Source organism: Colletotrichum fioriniae, assembly GCF_027942845.1.
Source record: "Colletotrichum fioriniae strain IMI 355084 chromosome Unknown scaffold_1, whole genome shotgun sequence".
Lineage (NCBI taxonomy): Eukaryota > Fungi > Ascomycota > Sordariomycetes > Glomerellales > Glomerellaceae > Colletotrichum > Colletotrichum fioriniae.
This window is the reverse complement of record NW_027076837.1, coordinates 6,917,140-6,931,266: the sequence shown is the minus strand read 5'-3', so window position 1 is coordinate 6,931,266 and position 14,127 is coordinate 6,917,140. Positions and strand designations below refer to the sequence as shown.

Below are 14,127 nucleotides of genomic sequence, written 5' to 3'. Positions count from 1 at the left end.
CGGTTGTTCCTAATTGCAGAAATTCTACAGTTTTGAATTTACAATTCGATCTCTAGAACTTTTCCTCTCCTCGAAACCCTTTCTTCATCTGTCCCGGAGACACCTGTCATTACAGGAACCCTCACTTAGTGCAATTGCTAAGGGATCCAACTCGCACTATCATCAAGATGGGTTTACTCGAGAGCTTGACGGCGGCTAACCCGCTCTACATTGGAGGCTCCATTTTTGGAGCCTACCTCCTACTCCTGGTGTTCTTCAAGGTTAGGATGGAATATCTCCTCAGCAAATCTGGTGGTATAAGAGCTCCAGTCATTGCTTCCAACCCCTTTACAGGTAATAACGATAAGGTTCCTCTCCCCGCATTCGAGAGCAGGTAGCTAATTAATGCGAAGCCATTCCGGTTTTCTTGCGGATTGGACGTTATCAACTCAGGCACCAGCTCCTCGAGGGATTCAACACTCTTTTCAGCGTCGCTACCCCCGAGTCTCCGAACACAGTCGAGATTGGCTTCACGGGCAAGCTCCGCTTCCTCATCACCAGAGAGCCAGAGCACATCAAGACTGTTCTTACCTCCAAGTTTGCCGACTTTGGAAAGGGGCCTATGTTCCATCAAGTCTGGTCTCCGTTCCTGGGTGACAGCATCTTCACTACGGATGGAAAGACATGGCAGGATAACCGGAGCTTGATCCGGCCCATGTTCATCAAGGATCGGGTTAGCGACTTACACATCTTTGACAAGTGGACCAACATCATGATGGACAAGTTCCCGGCGTCAGGAGTCACCTTTGACATTTCGGATCTGTTCTATCGTATGACGCTCGATGTGACGACCGATTTCCTGCTTGGACATGGTGTCAACAGTCTTGGCAAGTGAGTAGACCACTTGGACCTGCAGCCGGCGTCGACGCGATGCTAATCTACCTGACAGCCCGAAGCATCACTTTGCACACGCATTCAACGAAGTCCAGAGCTATCAAATGTTTTACACAATCATGGCGTATGTATCCTTGGCGAGGGTGAATAGAATCAATCGAGCTGACCCAATGCTAGACCTTTTGAGAACATCTTGCCCCACGGAACGTATAAGCGCGGCATCAAGGTCATTGAGGAGTTTATCCACCCTTTCATTCAAGAGGCCTTGGCCTTGCCGCCATCCGAGCTCGAGAAGCTCTCCAAGTCTGACAAGGACTTTACTTTCCTTCACAACATTGCTCGGTTCACGCGCGATCCCAAGGTCATCCGCGACCAGCTCGTTGCTATCCTCCTTGCCGGTCGTGATACCACTGCTGCGACGCTCTCGTGGACTCTCTATGAGCTTTCCCGTTACCCTGCCACATATGCCAAGCTGCGCGCTGAGATTCTGACGACTTTGGGGCCGAAGAGGGCACCGACCTATGAGGATCTCAAGAGCATGAAGTATTTGACCAATTGCCTCCAGGAGACTCTGCGCCTGTACCCCGCGGTGCCTTTCAATGTGCGCTCCGCGTTGACGACGACGACCTTGCCCGGCAGGAATGGCAACCCCGATATTGCCGTGATCGAGGGTGATTCGGTTGTGTACAGCACGCTCGCCATGCAGAGAAGGCGGGATCTTTATCCTGAAGTGTCAGAGACGTTTGCGGACCCGGCTATCTACAGCCCCGAGAGGTGGGAGCACTGGCAGCCGAAGCCGTGGCAATATGTGCCGTTCAACGGTGGACCGAGAATCTGCGTTGGACAAAACTTTGCCAACACGGAGATGGCTTATACGAGTGAGTGCCCATGCTCATCCTCTCCTGCACTTCTGTTTTTGCTCAGGCCGCGTACGATATACATGGTGATGTCGCTGACCAAATGCTAACATCGTACTCAGTGGCGAGAATCCTGCAGAAGTTTGACAAGCTTGAATACCGCGGAGACTGGAACGCGCAGGTCATCAGGGCCGAGATCGTCGGCGCGCCGGGCCATGGCGTGCCTATCGCGCTTTTCGAGGCTGTGGATGGGGAAATGGCATAATTGTCAAAAAGCCGCAAAGCCAGTAGCGAGTTTTCATAAGTTCTCTTGCAACGATGTAACGAAACAAAAATCTAAAGGGCCGAAGTGGCATGAACGAAAATTAAATCACAAAAAAGGACTACAGCGAGCCTGGACGCGACACACTGGCTGGCTACGTGTTTGGGACATGGGGGTGGTGGGAGCGAAGGGCTTTTTTTTAAGGTTATGGTGAGATGAGGATGATCGACTAGGAGGGAAATAATTCTGTCGATAGTTTGATCGATTAGCGAGTCGCCGAGTCCCTCCGCGGCATGGATGTCAATGAGAATTTTTTGGAGTTTTTGATACGCTTCATGAGGATCGTCGTTGCTTTGCGCGGCATAAGCACGCGGCTATTCTCTTTCTCTTACCATGGCGTGATACGGCAACATTGAATACGGAGTAAAGTGACAGCGACTGATATCAAAATCGGTTGTCACATATCTGAACGCGGAGTGAGCACGTCTTGCGTCGCACCCGTCCGGATCTAATTACCACCAGCCCGAGGGCCCAGGGCCGCAGTGGGGGAGAGAAAGAGAGAGAGATTCTTGGTTACGACATCGGCGGTCAACCGCTGCGGTGGGAGCATTAAAGAGCGACAGGGGGCCCTGGCAGCAGCTCATTTCCATGACCCGATTCCGACTCGCCGCGTCCCAGTCGTATAATGAATGTCACGTATCTTGTGACCTACGCAGTGAGGTACCTAGCGGACGGCGGTGCGGGCGCGGGCGCACATTTAACGAGGGAGGTAAGATGGCACCAGAAGATTGAGACACAAACGTCGTTTTTTGCAGATAGCGGGAGACGTGTCTGCTAGCTAGGGGTGCGCTGTCAATGTTGGTACGTCAAGGGTTTGGATGTGAGAGATCTGAAGGCTTTAGAGGACGTGTGCCGTACGATGTTGGGGCCTCCTTCAATCTGTGCTTAAACATGAATAGTAAAGAACGGCCGGACCCCCTTTTTCTGAACGGACGCGGGGGTGAATGATGTTTGGGTTGATGGCTGATGGCTGACGGCCAGACGTTTTGATGTTTGCTTTTTCGGGACAGGGGGCGTTTTCCCTCAGGGTCTCGCGTCAATTGAGACGGGATCACGGATAGACGGAGAGGTTGAAGTTGGGGGTTACTAGCACTGGGCTTGGCCTCTTGGACCTCCTCTCGAGCTTTCTCTCTCGAGTTCAAGCTCAATGGCTGTCTCTCTTGAAGAATTTTGGGCTAGCAGCAAAATGATCAGTGAGACGTTCTTGTGGAAATCACCTGGGCTATGACATCAAGAGAACAAAGGAATGATGGACTTCTTCATCGTAGTCTTGTGAAACACGCCCCATTCGAAGAATTCCTTTGTTCTCTCTTACTTATGGATTGCAGTTGGTACGTCAACGGCAGCGACCGAGTAACACGAATGATTGAGTTATGACCGCTATACAGGAATGTCTGGCTGTCGTAGAGACGGTTATAGAAACGATTGTTAGAAAGTGTACGGATACTGCCTATGAGAGGTGAAGCTTCGGTGTGACGAGATTTGTGATTGGATCCTTCCCGCCAGACCGCCCTTCAATAACCCCTCCAGCTGGTGGGTTGGAGTGACCCGTTTAGGGAACAGAGTAACAGGGTTTATTCAGAAAAAGAGCAAATCGACCCAGTTGGTTTGGATGCCCCCCGCCTGCCGATGGTCTCCTCTCATGCTCTCCCACACTGCCATTGGTGCTTCAACTGGCTGCAACCCCAGTCCAGGTTCTGCTCTCCCACCTCAGCTCTCCCGCTCCCACCTGCAGCAAGCTGCGACCAACAGGCGACCGTCCTTCCCACAGGACCGACAAGCACAGGGCAAGGCAATCCAGGCACCGCACATCACTTCCTTCCCACCATCAGGGCCCTTCCCGGCAGACTGCTCCTTCGCCCAACCGGCTCCAACCCTGAGGATTGACAGCCGAACCTGCTGCTGCTTGCTAGACGTTGGAAAACCGTCCATCCGCAAAACCTCTTCACTTTTTTCGGCACATCGCGTCCTTCCCATTCTTCTTCACGCTCGGATACCTGCACCATTTCTTTCTTTTTTGAACACCCCATTAATTCCTGCAGGGCTTGGGGAACGTTTGCCCGCCTGATGTCACTGTACGTTCCCTCCTTCTTCATGCACAATTGATTGTCCCGACCAATTGAGTGAGACACAGAAATTGACCTCTTTCGCAGCTTTCCATCAGCCACTTAGACATTCACTGCCAGCCCGACTTTTTCACCTTCTCGACTTACACCGCTCGGCGCGCCTACCGCACTAATTTTGCCAACTCCTACCTATCTACCTACCTACCTTGCCATACTCTCCTTTGGACTTGCGATAGCGAATATTGCGACAAACGTTCTTTCTTTCACATTCTCAATCACGTCACCGACCTACCTGGGGGTGACCTCCACGACCTAATTCTGCTCCGACAACTCGTAATTCCAACCTAATCTTGCGACAACGCTCGCGAGCCAATGGCGATATAATGAGCGCGACTCCCACGAACCGGCTCAGACTGACGCCGGGAAACTCCCCTTACCTTCAACAACGATCTAACCGAACCCCCATCCGAGGGCGCCTACCCCACGAGTCCCGGCTTTCCCTCAAGCGAGTCATTGGCACCACCTGCGCTTCGCCAACAGGCTTCGATACCGTAAACTCCTCCTTTGCCTACATAGCAGGCGGCGCCGTCGTTGTTGTCGATGTCGACGGTGAACACTATGCTCAGCGCTTCTACCGAGCTCGCCCGACTGCGACACCCGTGTACGGCTCGACGACCTTACTGAACAACTACTCAGCGCCTTCAACGCCCAAGGCCAATGACAGCAGGAATCGCGCCGCGATTGGGATCCGGGAATCGCAAAGTTGGAACGACTCGCCTGGATCAACGTGGACCAGCCGCGAGCGTATCAAGGCTGCGACGTGCCTCGCGCTAAGTAGAGATGGGCGATATTTGGCAGTCGGAGAGACAGGTTACGCTCCTCGCGTGCTCATCTTCAACCTCGAGGACGCATCATCTGATGTTCCATTGGTCTCCATTAGCGAGCATGGATTTGGTGTGAATGCAGTGGCATGGTCGGCGGATACCAGGTGGCTTGCTTCTTTGGGTACGGCCAACGACGGCTTCCTCTACATCTGGAAAATCGACCCTCGTACTGGCGCTGCCAAGTTGTATCAGCAAAACAAGTGTACCTCCACTATCAAGGGCATGGTTTGGATGGGCAGCAGCCTTGTCACGCTCGGCGTACGACACATCAAGATTTGGAAAGTCGAGGAAACTCAGACCTCTTCCCCCTTGAAGACAAGGTTCAGTGAGGGCATTTCCACGCCCCAAAGAGTTCTCAACGGCCGCAACGTGCTACTCGGGTCGCTCCTGGATGGTACCTTTAACTGCGCGGCGGTCGTCGACGAAACGAGCATAATCATCTGCTCAGAGGCTGGCGACGTCTGTGTCGTGGAGGATGACGGCAAACAGACAAAGCTCGTGAAGTCACTCACGGTCGATTTTCCGATCACTTCCATCACCATCAGACATGCCACTGCATATCTCTCCGGAAAGGAGGGCCAATTCGCGACTCTCAGCGTCAAGGCTGTCCTCGACAGTCTCCCAGACGGTGTTCTATCGAAAAGCATCGCACCTGCTGGCCTCGTCGCCATGGGGTTCTTGACAGAAAACCTAGTAACCATCGACGAGAAGCACACCGTAGATATTTGGAGCTCGAGCTATCAGCCGGGCCAAACGGTGGACGACCCTTCACACGTTTCTATACCAGGACACGGAGACCAGATTTTGGGCATTCAATCAATGTCAAAGCCCAACGACCAAGGTGCAGATTTCTTTACGTGGTCCGGGTCTGGCAAGGTCATTTTCTGGGATATGAAGGGTAAGATCAAGTGCTCCCTAGATGTGCCCATTGAACAGGTCATCCCTGAGAGCGAAATGGACCCCGTCAATCAGCTCAATGTGGTCCGAGCGACCAGGGCTGGGAAGATGCTTGTAGCAGCCGACAAGTTTGGCGTTCTCAGAATAATTGACATGTCCACGAAGGAATGCCTGCTGGAGACGAAGGCTCATTCGTCCGACTGTCAGGGCGTCAGCATCTATGAAGACGACAATAAGTTCCTTCTAGCTACATGGGGCAGAGACCGAACTGCGCAGCTATTTCACCGCACGTCAGGTGGAGAGTTCCGGCACTTCCAGACGCTGGAATTCGCTGCTAGGGTTGTTCAAGTGCTAATCCAGTCAGAGGACAAGATAATGACTTGTTCCATGGATAGGACACTGCAAACCTATGACATAGTCTGCAAAGAGGATGAGGAAGACGAGCTTGCTGCTCTCCCTTCCAGAGCAAACACTCTGAAAGCAGCCCCAACGTCGTTCGCTCTGGGCCAGGATGAAAGGACTGTATTCGTCTCCATGCTGGATCGGTCAGTCTGCCAATACGATCTCTCCAATGGTCGACTCCTCAACTGCCTCAAGTGCGTTGATGAGAGCGGAGCCGAGACTGCCATTTTGGAGTCTCTCATTTTTACTCAACCTGCCGGGAAAGAGTCGGGCTTTTTGCTGGGCATATCGAACACGGACAAATCCGTCCGTCTTTACGACGCTCATTCCGGTCACTTTGTAGACAGGGAATGGGGCCACACAGAAGCCATCAACGGTGTCACGTTGACCGACGATGAAGATGGCTGCCAGAGGGTCATCAGCGTAGGATCTGACGGGACCGTGATGCTTTGGTCTATGGAAACGGACGACACAGCTCGTTTATCTACAAGCAGAGATCCATCCCCGATGAAAGACGGATCCGCTTCCACCAGACCACCACTGCGACGAGTTCTTTCCAAAGCAGAATTGGCCGAATTTCAGCGTCCTTCCTCAGCTCAGGGCGGCCGACGATCTCCACCCAGGACCATTCGAAGTCGGACCTCTCGCTATGGCCTGAGCAACAATAGCGTGAGCACGCCCAAAACAGGCATGCAAAGCAGTCCGCTAGCTGAAGACACACCATCACGACGCTCGTCCGGGTCTGGCAGTCCTCCCATCAGTCCGAAGTCGAGGGCATCTAGGCGACCCTCGCTTCCGTCTTTGGGCCTGCCACCGAAGAAGAGCTCGCCCAACTTGCGCGGATTTGGCAGCCTCAACATGGCCACAGAGCAGGCTTGTCGTACGCTGAGGGCTTATAGAAAGAAGCTTTCCTCTACGGAGCCACTAAGCGAAGACGTCATCTTTGAGATCGACCAAGAGCTGCGGTTGACAGCGGCCGCGCTCGGCGATAGGGCCACGAGAACCAAAGCAATGCACGACTCAGCTCTCCTGAGCGGTCTCCTGGACCAGTATGAGGAGCGTCTGGCCTCCATGCTTGACGAAAAGCTACGGAACACCTTCCAAGGAAGAGAGGTACAAACTCCGAGCGAGGAGCGAGAAGAAGAGCTCCTCGCCGTACGGCCTGACACAGCCGGCGGCGAAGCCACCTCTACATCATTCCCTTAACACACTCTCATTGTATTTTTACATCAATCCTTCCGACCGAACCCGCATTGTACAACACTTGCTCGATATAACGGCGTTATCTGGAGAAGAACCCTGGCGTTTGGGAGGGATTAATCATCGACCTACTCTACAGCACAAAGTCCAAATATGCTCAGCCTTGGACTTTTGGGATATTGCACGCGGAAAAGGGCATCATAACCCCTATCTTTAGATTGTCGGCAAATTTTGTCTATTTGTTTATTCGTCATTCTTTCGACACAACACTAGCGACTTTTTTTCTTTTTTTATTTCTTCGATTTGCGAGAGCGAGAGACATCCGTCACATACATTAAAAGATCACGGAGTCCTGAGAGAGCAGGGGCGGCGAACTGGAGCCAGGAGTTTTCAATGTGCCCAAGGACCTAATGGGACAGAATAGCAGGAGGGGCCTGGGGGGGTCAGGGAATTGGGGGGATGGCATACTATTTACACTACACCCGGGGGTGCCTTACTTTGGACACCGTGGATACGAACAAAAGGGGACGAGGAAATTTGGATGCCGATTTTTGGCGGCTTTTTGCAAACTTGACTACTTGATCCTTTGGGTCTGCTCTCTTGGGTTTACAGCTCTACATATTTGCCCCCCTTTTCTTATTCTTCGGGGCGCGGGGAATACAACATGACGAGGTGTACCTCGTCATTGACCAACTAAAACTACGTCCTGGTCCATCTACAAATGAAGCCGCTTTAAATTCATGTGGTGACCGACCAATCCAAGCCAAACTACTGCGTGAGGTCAAACATAGCTTTCCCCTGAATGACTGGTATGACTTCGAATCAAGGTAAGGCAGTGTGAGATTCGCATCGAATCGTGTCATGCATATAAAAAGTGAGAAATTTAAAGTCACCCTAAAACTACCTCATCTCTTGGAGCCAGGTAGCAATAGCTTGCCTGCCTGAGGTACTACCTTGGGTCCCGGTTCAGGAGACATCGCGGTTCTCGCCAATGCCCCCTTCCCCCCTCCCTAGCACCTTCCTCCTCCTGAACCTTCATCCGATAACCTTCTCACCACAACCACCCGAATACTCAACCCGAATAACCACACAGAGAAAGCCTTCATATACCCCCTCAACTCCATTCCAGTCACCAGCCAGCAGGCGCCCGTCTAGGTCGACGGGTCAGGTCAAACTGGCTGGGTGGTGGAGTGGTTACTGGTCAACATCAATTATCTACGCCAACCAGCCTACTCGACGACAGGCTAAGCGCATACGAGAGTACCCGAGTTCGAGTCCCGGAATGAGCACCAAAATTTCCCAGCATGAGCACCAAGAGATGTAGCCCCCAGTCCAGCACCGGGGGGGTGAACTCTTTTTGTCTTTTTGGATGATGGGAATAGTGAAAAGTCTCTGTAAATTGCTTCGCGGAAGAGGGAAAAAAAAGACGGTGGTGCCGTGTTCCAGAAAATAAATGTTTTTCTATCCAACGCCCGCGAATGAATCTCCTTGTTCTGTCTGGTTCCATCTGCCCTGCCTTGTAAACCCACCGTGTGGTATGTATGATCCCACCACATCATCGTAATCAAACAGCGAGTCCCTCTTCCAATGCCTCGTCCCGCTCCAGCTTCTCGAGCCCCGTTGCCACGGCACCGTATACGCGCAGAGGGACTGCGACCTCGAAGCTCTCGCACGCCAAGTTTTCTACTGCCACGAGCACTAGACCTCCGCGCTCGTCCCGGGATATTTCTTCTAGTAATGGATGCGTGCTAGGCGCCTCACGCTCCAGCTCGGTCTCCTGGCTCGGTACCACGAATTCCACGCGGATCTTCCACTCGAATGAGATGCCTGTCGTGACGAACTCTGGTGTCGCAGTAATGGGGATAGTCGGAGTGAAGACCATTCTCCGCGAGTAGAGCGTCGCCTCCGAGGCAGACACGTGGACTTTCCGCGTGACGCGGTGAATCGAGGCTTCTGAGCGGATGGCCAGGTGCGGCTCGACTCGCTCGGCCGACTCGAGACAGGAATGAACCGCGTAGCAGGGGATTTCGGCATCTGTGAAGTCAATGGCCATAGTAACGACTTCGCCCAGACGGTACGAGGGGCGCGTAAGCATAACGACACCCACCCGCTGTCCGTTGCGGGCAATCTCGAAGCGGTTTGGGCTTTGCTGACCCTCGGAAGTCAAGTTGCTGCGCATGATGGCCAGATTAATGGCCTCTGTGGCCGTCGTCGCCTCCTCAAATACTGATGGACGTCGAGAGCTGGGGTATGCTGTCGGTGATAGCAGCCCTGCGTTGGATCCCTGTCGCGGCCTTGTTAAAAGCTCGTCGACATATACGAGGAATTCATTAATTGTTGCGTCTGTCTTGGTCGATTTTAGCTTCTTGATCTCGCTGAGGGTCGATAGTTTGTCGACAGTCTTGATTTTCGCCTGGTCGCGAAGTATAATGTACGGATTCATGAGATCATGACCAAGAATTTCTCCATGGCTGTTTACGCTGCCGAGGACCCGAAAGGGGATCTCAACGGAGCGCACCTGCTGCTCTTTAGAGCCACCTGCTCGCTGTGTACCAATCACTAGATTGTAAGATATCTTCACCGCTTTTCCCTTATGTGTCGGTGGTAAGCCCTTTGGGAGCTGAAATGAATACTCGAAAGCTTTGTGCTCTCCGGGGGCCAGGTTAAGGTCCACAAACAAGATGGACTGTGGAGTCGAGAGCAGAGGGACAGACTTGGCGCTGGCGATGCCGCGCATATCTTTAATGCTGCTGACCTCGCCGGCTCCAAGCAGCTCTCCGATTGAGTTGCTGATACTCCCCCATCCGAAACTTCGAAGCAGTCCACTATCCCGTTTCGAAGGCTCCACACCAATGACACCACCTCCTTGGCCGCCGACAACGGCCTTTCGCTTGACTTGTTCAAACGGCCCGAGGTTGATGAGTGAGCCATCCAAGGTGAATGAGCCTTGAATCTGAGCGTAACCCATCATCAACGATTCGGGTTGCCTAGGGTTATGTGAGGCAAAGTTGGACGACTTTCGGAAATGCGGCGGCCGCATAGGCCCCCGCGTGGGTTGAGTTGGATATTCAGATGCCAGAGTTTCCGTAGAGTTGTTGCTCATTGAGTAGAATTCCCCACTGCTGCGTGGCGTTCCTCCGCCCATGCTTGTCGTCGAAAGTATTCGCATGGCTGGTGTAGGATGCTCGATGGGGTTGGTGAGTACGCCATCTTTATTCCGTATAGCTAGGGTTGGAGGTACTTCAGTGTTTGGACTTAATAGTCCATCGTGGTGTGACGCTACCGGTGTGCTTTGCGTGTCCGACAGTGGCGACTGGACCATTGGAAACCGAAAGTCGGCCAGCGCGTTGGAAGGCGATCTCATGGGACGTTGTGAACCTGCCACGCCAGGGGTATTCGGTGCGGTCGAAGATCGCGAGTTGGATGGGGGTGTGTCGGAAGCGGATGTCGAGTTGAACAAAGGTGAACTTATGTGCCTCGGCGATGCTGCACTGGAGTTAGTAATTGCACTCTGCATCAAGATCAGGAACCAGAATACTGACCAGAGTGAGGGGCTGTGAGACCGAGCCCCAGAGCAGCTCCCCGAGGCACAATCTGTAGACTGGATGCCCGAGCATGACCGCGACCAGGCCGATGCGCCTTTACGGAGCTAGCGTTGCTCTGATTGTCGTCGGGTACGGTGCTTGTGGAACCAATTGACACAATGGAGACAGACTTCTTGTGGCCGTTGCCACGGTGCTCAAGGGCACTAGGAGGATGCGATGGTGTCCATGGCACTGAACCCGCGCGGCTTCGCGATTGAGCGACTGGTACATTGAGGGATAGAGCAGACCGGTGACCGCGGGTTTGAGCTGAGTTCGGCGGGGTCAAGCCAGCGCTGGACTTGCCTCTAAGTAAGGGCGAGACATGCCTCGGTCGGTCTACAGGTGCGAGTCGTTGGGACTGCCGTTGCTGATTCAGATCTCGAGCAATGTTCTTGAAGGTGATGGTGCATTTGATCTCCTCGCCAGCGAAGACGGTCTGGTCGTGCCAGCGGATAAAGACTCGAATGTTGCTGGAGGCCTCTGGAGACATGATGGCGCTCGTCCGGGCGGAGGGGAGGGGAAAGGATCGATTGAGGTTGCAACGAATCAAGTAGTCATCACATGTCTGGTATCAACCATCGTCGCGTCTAAATTCGTGGATTGGAGATGGACAAGGAGTCCTGACAGGTGCATTGAACGTCATGGGCTCTCCGAGTTGGCGGGAGATGGAAGTTGAGCGAGCTGGGCTAGCTCCAGCGTTGCTGCGAGTCGGGCGGGCCCCATTCGGCGCGCGCTGCAGGGGTGGGATCCACGTCCCCGTTTCCTTTCACAGTTCTAGCGTCACTGTCACCTCGGCGCCTTACCTCAGCAGTCCGGCCCTCTGATTCGGGGACGGCAAGCACGGAAAGCGGAGCGGTACGTATCCACTCTCTTGAATGTCACTTACACGATCTCAACACCACACCTTCAAGGGATTTTAATCAAACTGATCGCTAGATATTTGAGCATTCATACCGTTTCTACATTGAGACTTCTCTCGACGTTCTTAAGCTTCATGTTGCAGAAGTCCTCAAAAAGACCTAATTCCATTCACTCCAGACCTTACCCATGGCTGGCTGCTGGATATCTCTTCGAGCAGGAAGGAGGCAGGTGCATCCTGAGCACACCTTCCACTATGCTTCAGAAGTCACCAAATTGAGGCGGTATTCGTATCTACAATGACGGAAGGTATGATACGGGAGGCGATTGGCTTCTTTTCTGCACCTGCCCCAGTGTCATCTCTTCTACATCCTCTCTCGGCCATACTTCTTCCTCTTCTACCAGAGGCACTTCACAAATTATTTTCCATTTCTCTTCTCCATCCCACCCCAGTCCTTTCTCTGGGGGACTCACGATTTCACATTCTTCTACCAGTATTTTGTTCAAAGGACAAACGTTCCAAGGCTGTGTGGTTTTCTCTGTTCTTTCTTCTTTCCGCCTCCAAAATCTTCACAGCCATTCAATTTATGCTCACAGCTTCGAACAGCATACCCTCTACATCACAAATCGAACCAATCGAACCAGGCTTCCTTTCAAGATGGCCATCATCGATACCCTCCCCGCTGTCAGCGTTTCTGTTCGCCTCAAGAAAGCCTACCGAGACGCTGACGAATACCCCGACCCGTATCCGTACTATGAGCATGAGAGATACATGAATGACTACGAGCAGTGTGCCCGCAACTACATTGAGAGTAAGGAAGGAACCGAGTTCGCAGTCCACGTCAATGTATTGGACGATGCCACCATTGATCCCTGGGTCCATCACGACGAAGGTTTGGTTTTCCTTCTCTTCCTCGACGGCCACTTCATGGGAAAGCGATTCTGCTACGATGATGACTTCAAACATGGAGGCTGGCACTTTGCCTTCAAAGGCAAGAGACATCCCAACCAGGACAGAACTGCCATGGTCGAGAGTAACTTCAAGTTCGAGACGATTACTGCAGGTAAACCCACCCTCTTACTCGACTGTTGATGAATAATAGATGCTAATCTTTCTATAAAGTTGACCAGGACGCTACCGATGGCGAATTGAGACGTGCCAAAGATCTTGGCACAATCGAGGTGCGCGTCAGACTTGCCAGATTCGCTGGTGGTCCATGCCGCAACAGACGTGTCAACTTGGAGAGACCGTTGCGCGAGCCGGAGTACAACAAGTGCGAGATCTCAGAGGAAGCTATCAAGGGCCGACCTATCTACCATGGCACCTCGTATGCAACGATTGCCTGCCGAAAATTTATCCATCACACTAACCAAGTCTTCGCAGCTTCACCCCGCCGGTGAACAAGAGTCTGCGACCTCCTAGCTTTGCCCATCGAGCAGCAATAGAGCGAATTCGCACGGGTCCCCTCTTCGCGACCTACACATTCAAGTATCGCTCGCGAGGTATGTACCTATATGTAACAAGCGTGCCTTTGAAAATGATACAGGACTAACCGTCATAAAGATGCGCTGAAGATTGAGGAGATCCTTCACCAGACCCCCAGCCCGGAGCCTGCCCCGGTGCCTTTCCTCCGTCAGAAACCGGCCTACTTGGGAAAGTCGAGCCTTCCTAGATTCGAGGACCTTCATGAAGATGAGGTCGAGCGTCTTGCTCGAGAGAGACACCAACAGCTTCAAGTAGGGTGATGATTAACTTTATAGGGTTCATAGACTAACATCTCCACCAGGCCGAGCAAGCGCAGCCTTCGGCTCAGAAGAACAAACGGAGCTATGACGACTTCTGTGATCTTATGGATGGCGCTGATGAGCAGTCGGTCCGTCCTTACAAGATCATCAAGCTGGGAAATGGTCATGACGCTATTGATCTCACGGGCGGCTGCTAGAGATGTAGGCCAGGAGATCGTGCGTTTGTTGTAAAGACGGAATCATCACAGGATGGAGGTCACTGGAAGAGTCTTGTTCGTCAAATCAAGCCTTTTTTGGGGTGGTGAATTCACAGGCTGAACTTCACTGTAGTGAATGGAGGGCCCCAAATGAAGACAGTTTGAACGGGGGAGATTGTTTGGTTGAAAGGAAATTGACAATGCTTTGATAGAAGACTTGGTTCGAGGGATCAGGTGGAAG

The 14,127-nt window shown here is 52.7% G+C and overlaps 4 protein-coding genes across 4 annotated transcripts; 3 read left to right on the top strand and 1 right to left on the bottom strand.

Moving 5' to 3' along the window:
• Window positions 1–167: 167 nt before the first annotated feature.
• On the top strand, window positions 168–1,995 carry N0V96_001793 (uncharacterized protein; the record flags this gene model as incomplete). Its single annotated transcript, XM_065756319.1, has 5 exons — window positions 168–333; window positions 393–870; window positions 929–997; window positions 1,051–1,751; window positions 1,853–1,995. 5 exons carry the CDS (start codon window positions 168–170, stop codon window positions 1,993–1,995), a joined length of 1,557 nt encoding a protein of 518 aa, XP_065615559.1.
• A 2,506-nt stretch (window positions 1,996–4,501) lies between these two features.
• N0V96_001792 (uncharacterized protein) lies at window positions 4,502–7,507 on the top strand (the record flags this gene model as incomplete). The annotated part of the gene is made up of 1 exon (XM_053193016.2): window positions 4,502–7,507. The coding sequence occupies one exon, from the start codon at window positions 4,502–4,504 to the stop codon at window positions 7,505–7,507; it is 3,006 nt and encodes a 1,001-aa protein (XP_053049547.2).
• Window positions 7,508–9,065: 1,558 nt separating this feature from the next.
• Window positions 9,066–11,575, bottom strand: RGP1 (Golgi membrane exchange factor (Ric1p-Rgp1p) subunit; the record flags this gene model as incomplete). Its single annotated transcript, XM_053193014.2, has 3 exons — window positions 9,066–10,447; window positions 10,785–10,987; window positions 11,040–11,575. The coding sequence occupies 3 exons, from the start codon at window positions 11,573–11,575 to the stop codon at window positions 9,066–9,068; spliced, it is 2,121 nt and encodes a 706-aa protein (XP_053049545.2).
• Window positions 11,576–12,601: 1,026 nt separating this feature from the next.
• N0V96_001790 (uncharacterized protein) lies at window positions 12,602–13,886 on the top strand (the record flags this gene model as incomplete). The annotated part of the gene is made up of 5 exons (XM_065756318.1): window positions 12,602–13,007; window positions 13,067–13,271; window positions 13,328–13,446; window positions 13,508–13,680; window positions 13,731–13,886. The coding sequence occupies 5 exons, from the start codon at window positions 12,602–12,604 to the stop codon at window positions 13,884–13,886; spliced, it is 1,059 nt and encodes a 352-aa protein (XP_065615558.1).
• Between the last annotated feature and the right edge of the window lie 241 nt (window positions 13,887–14,127).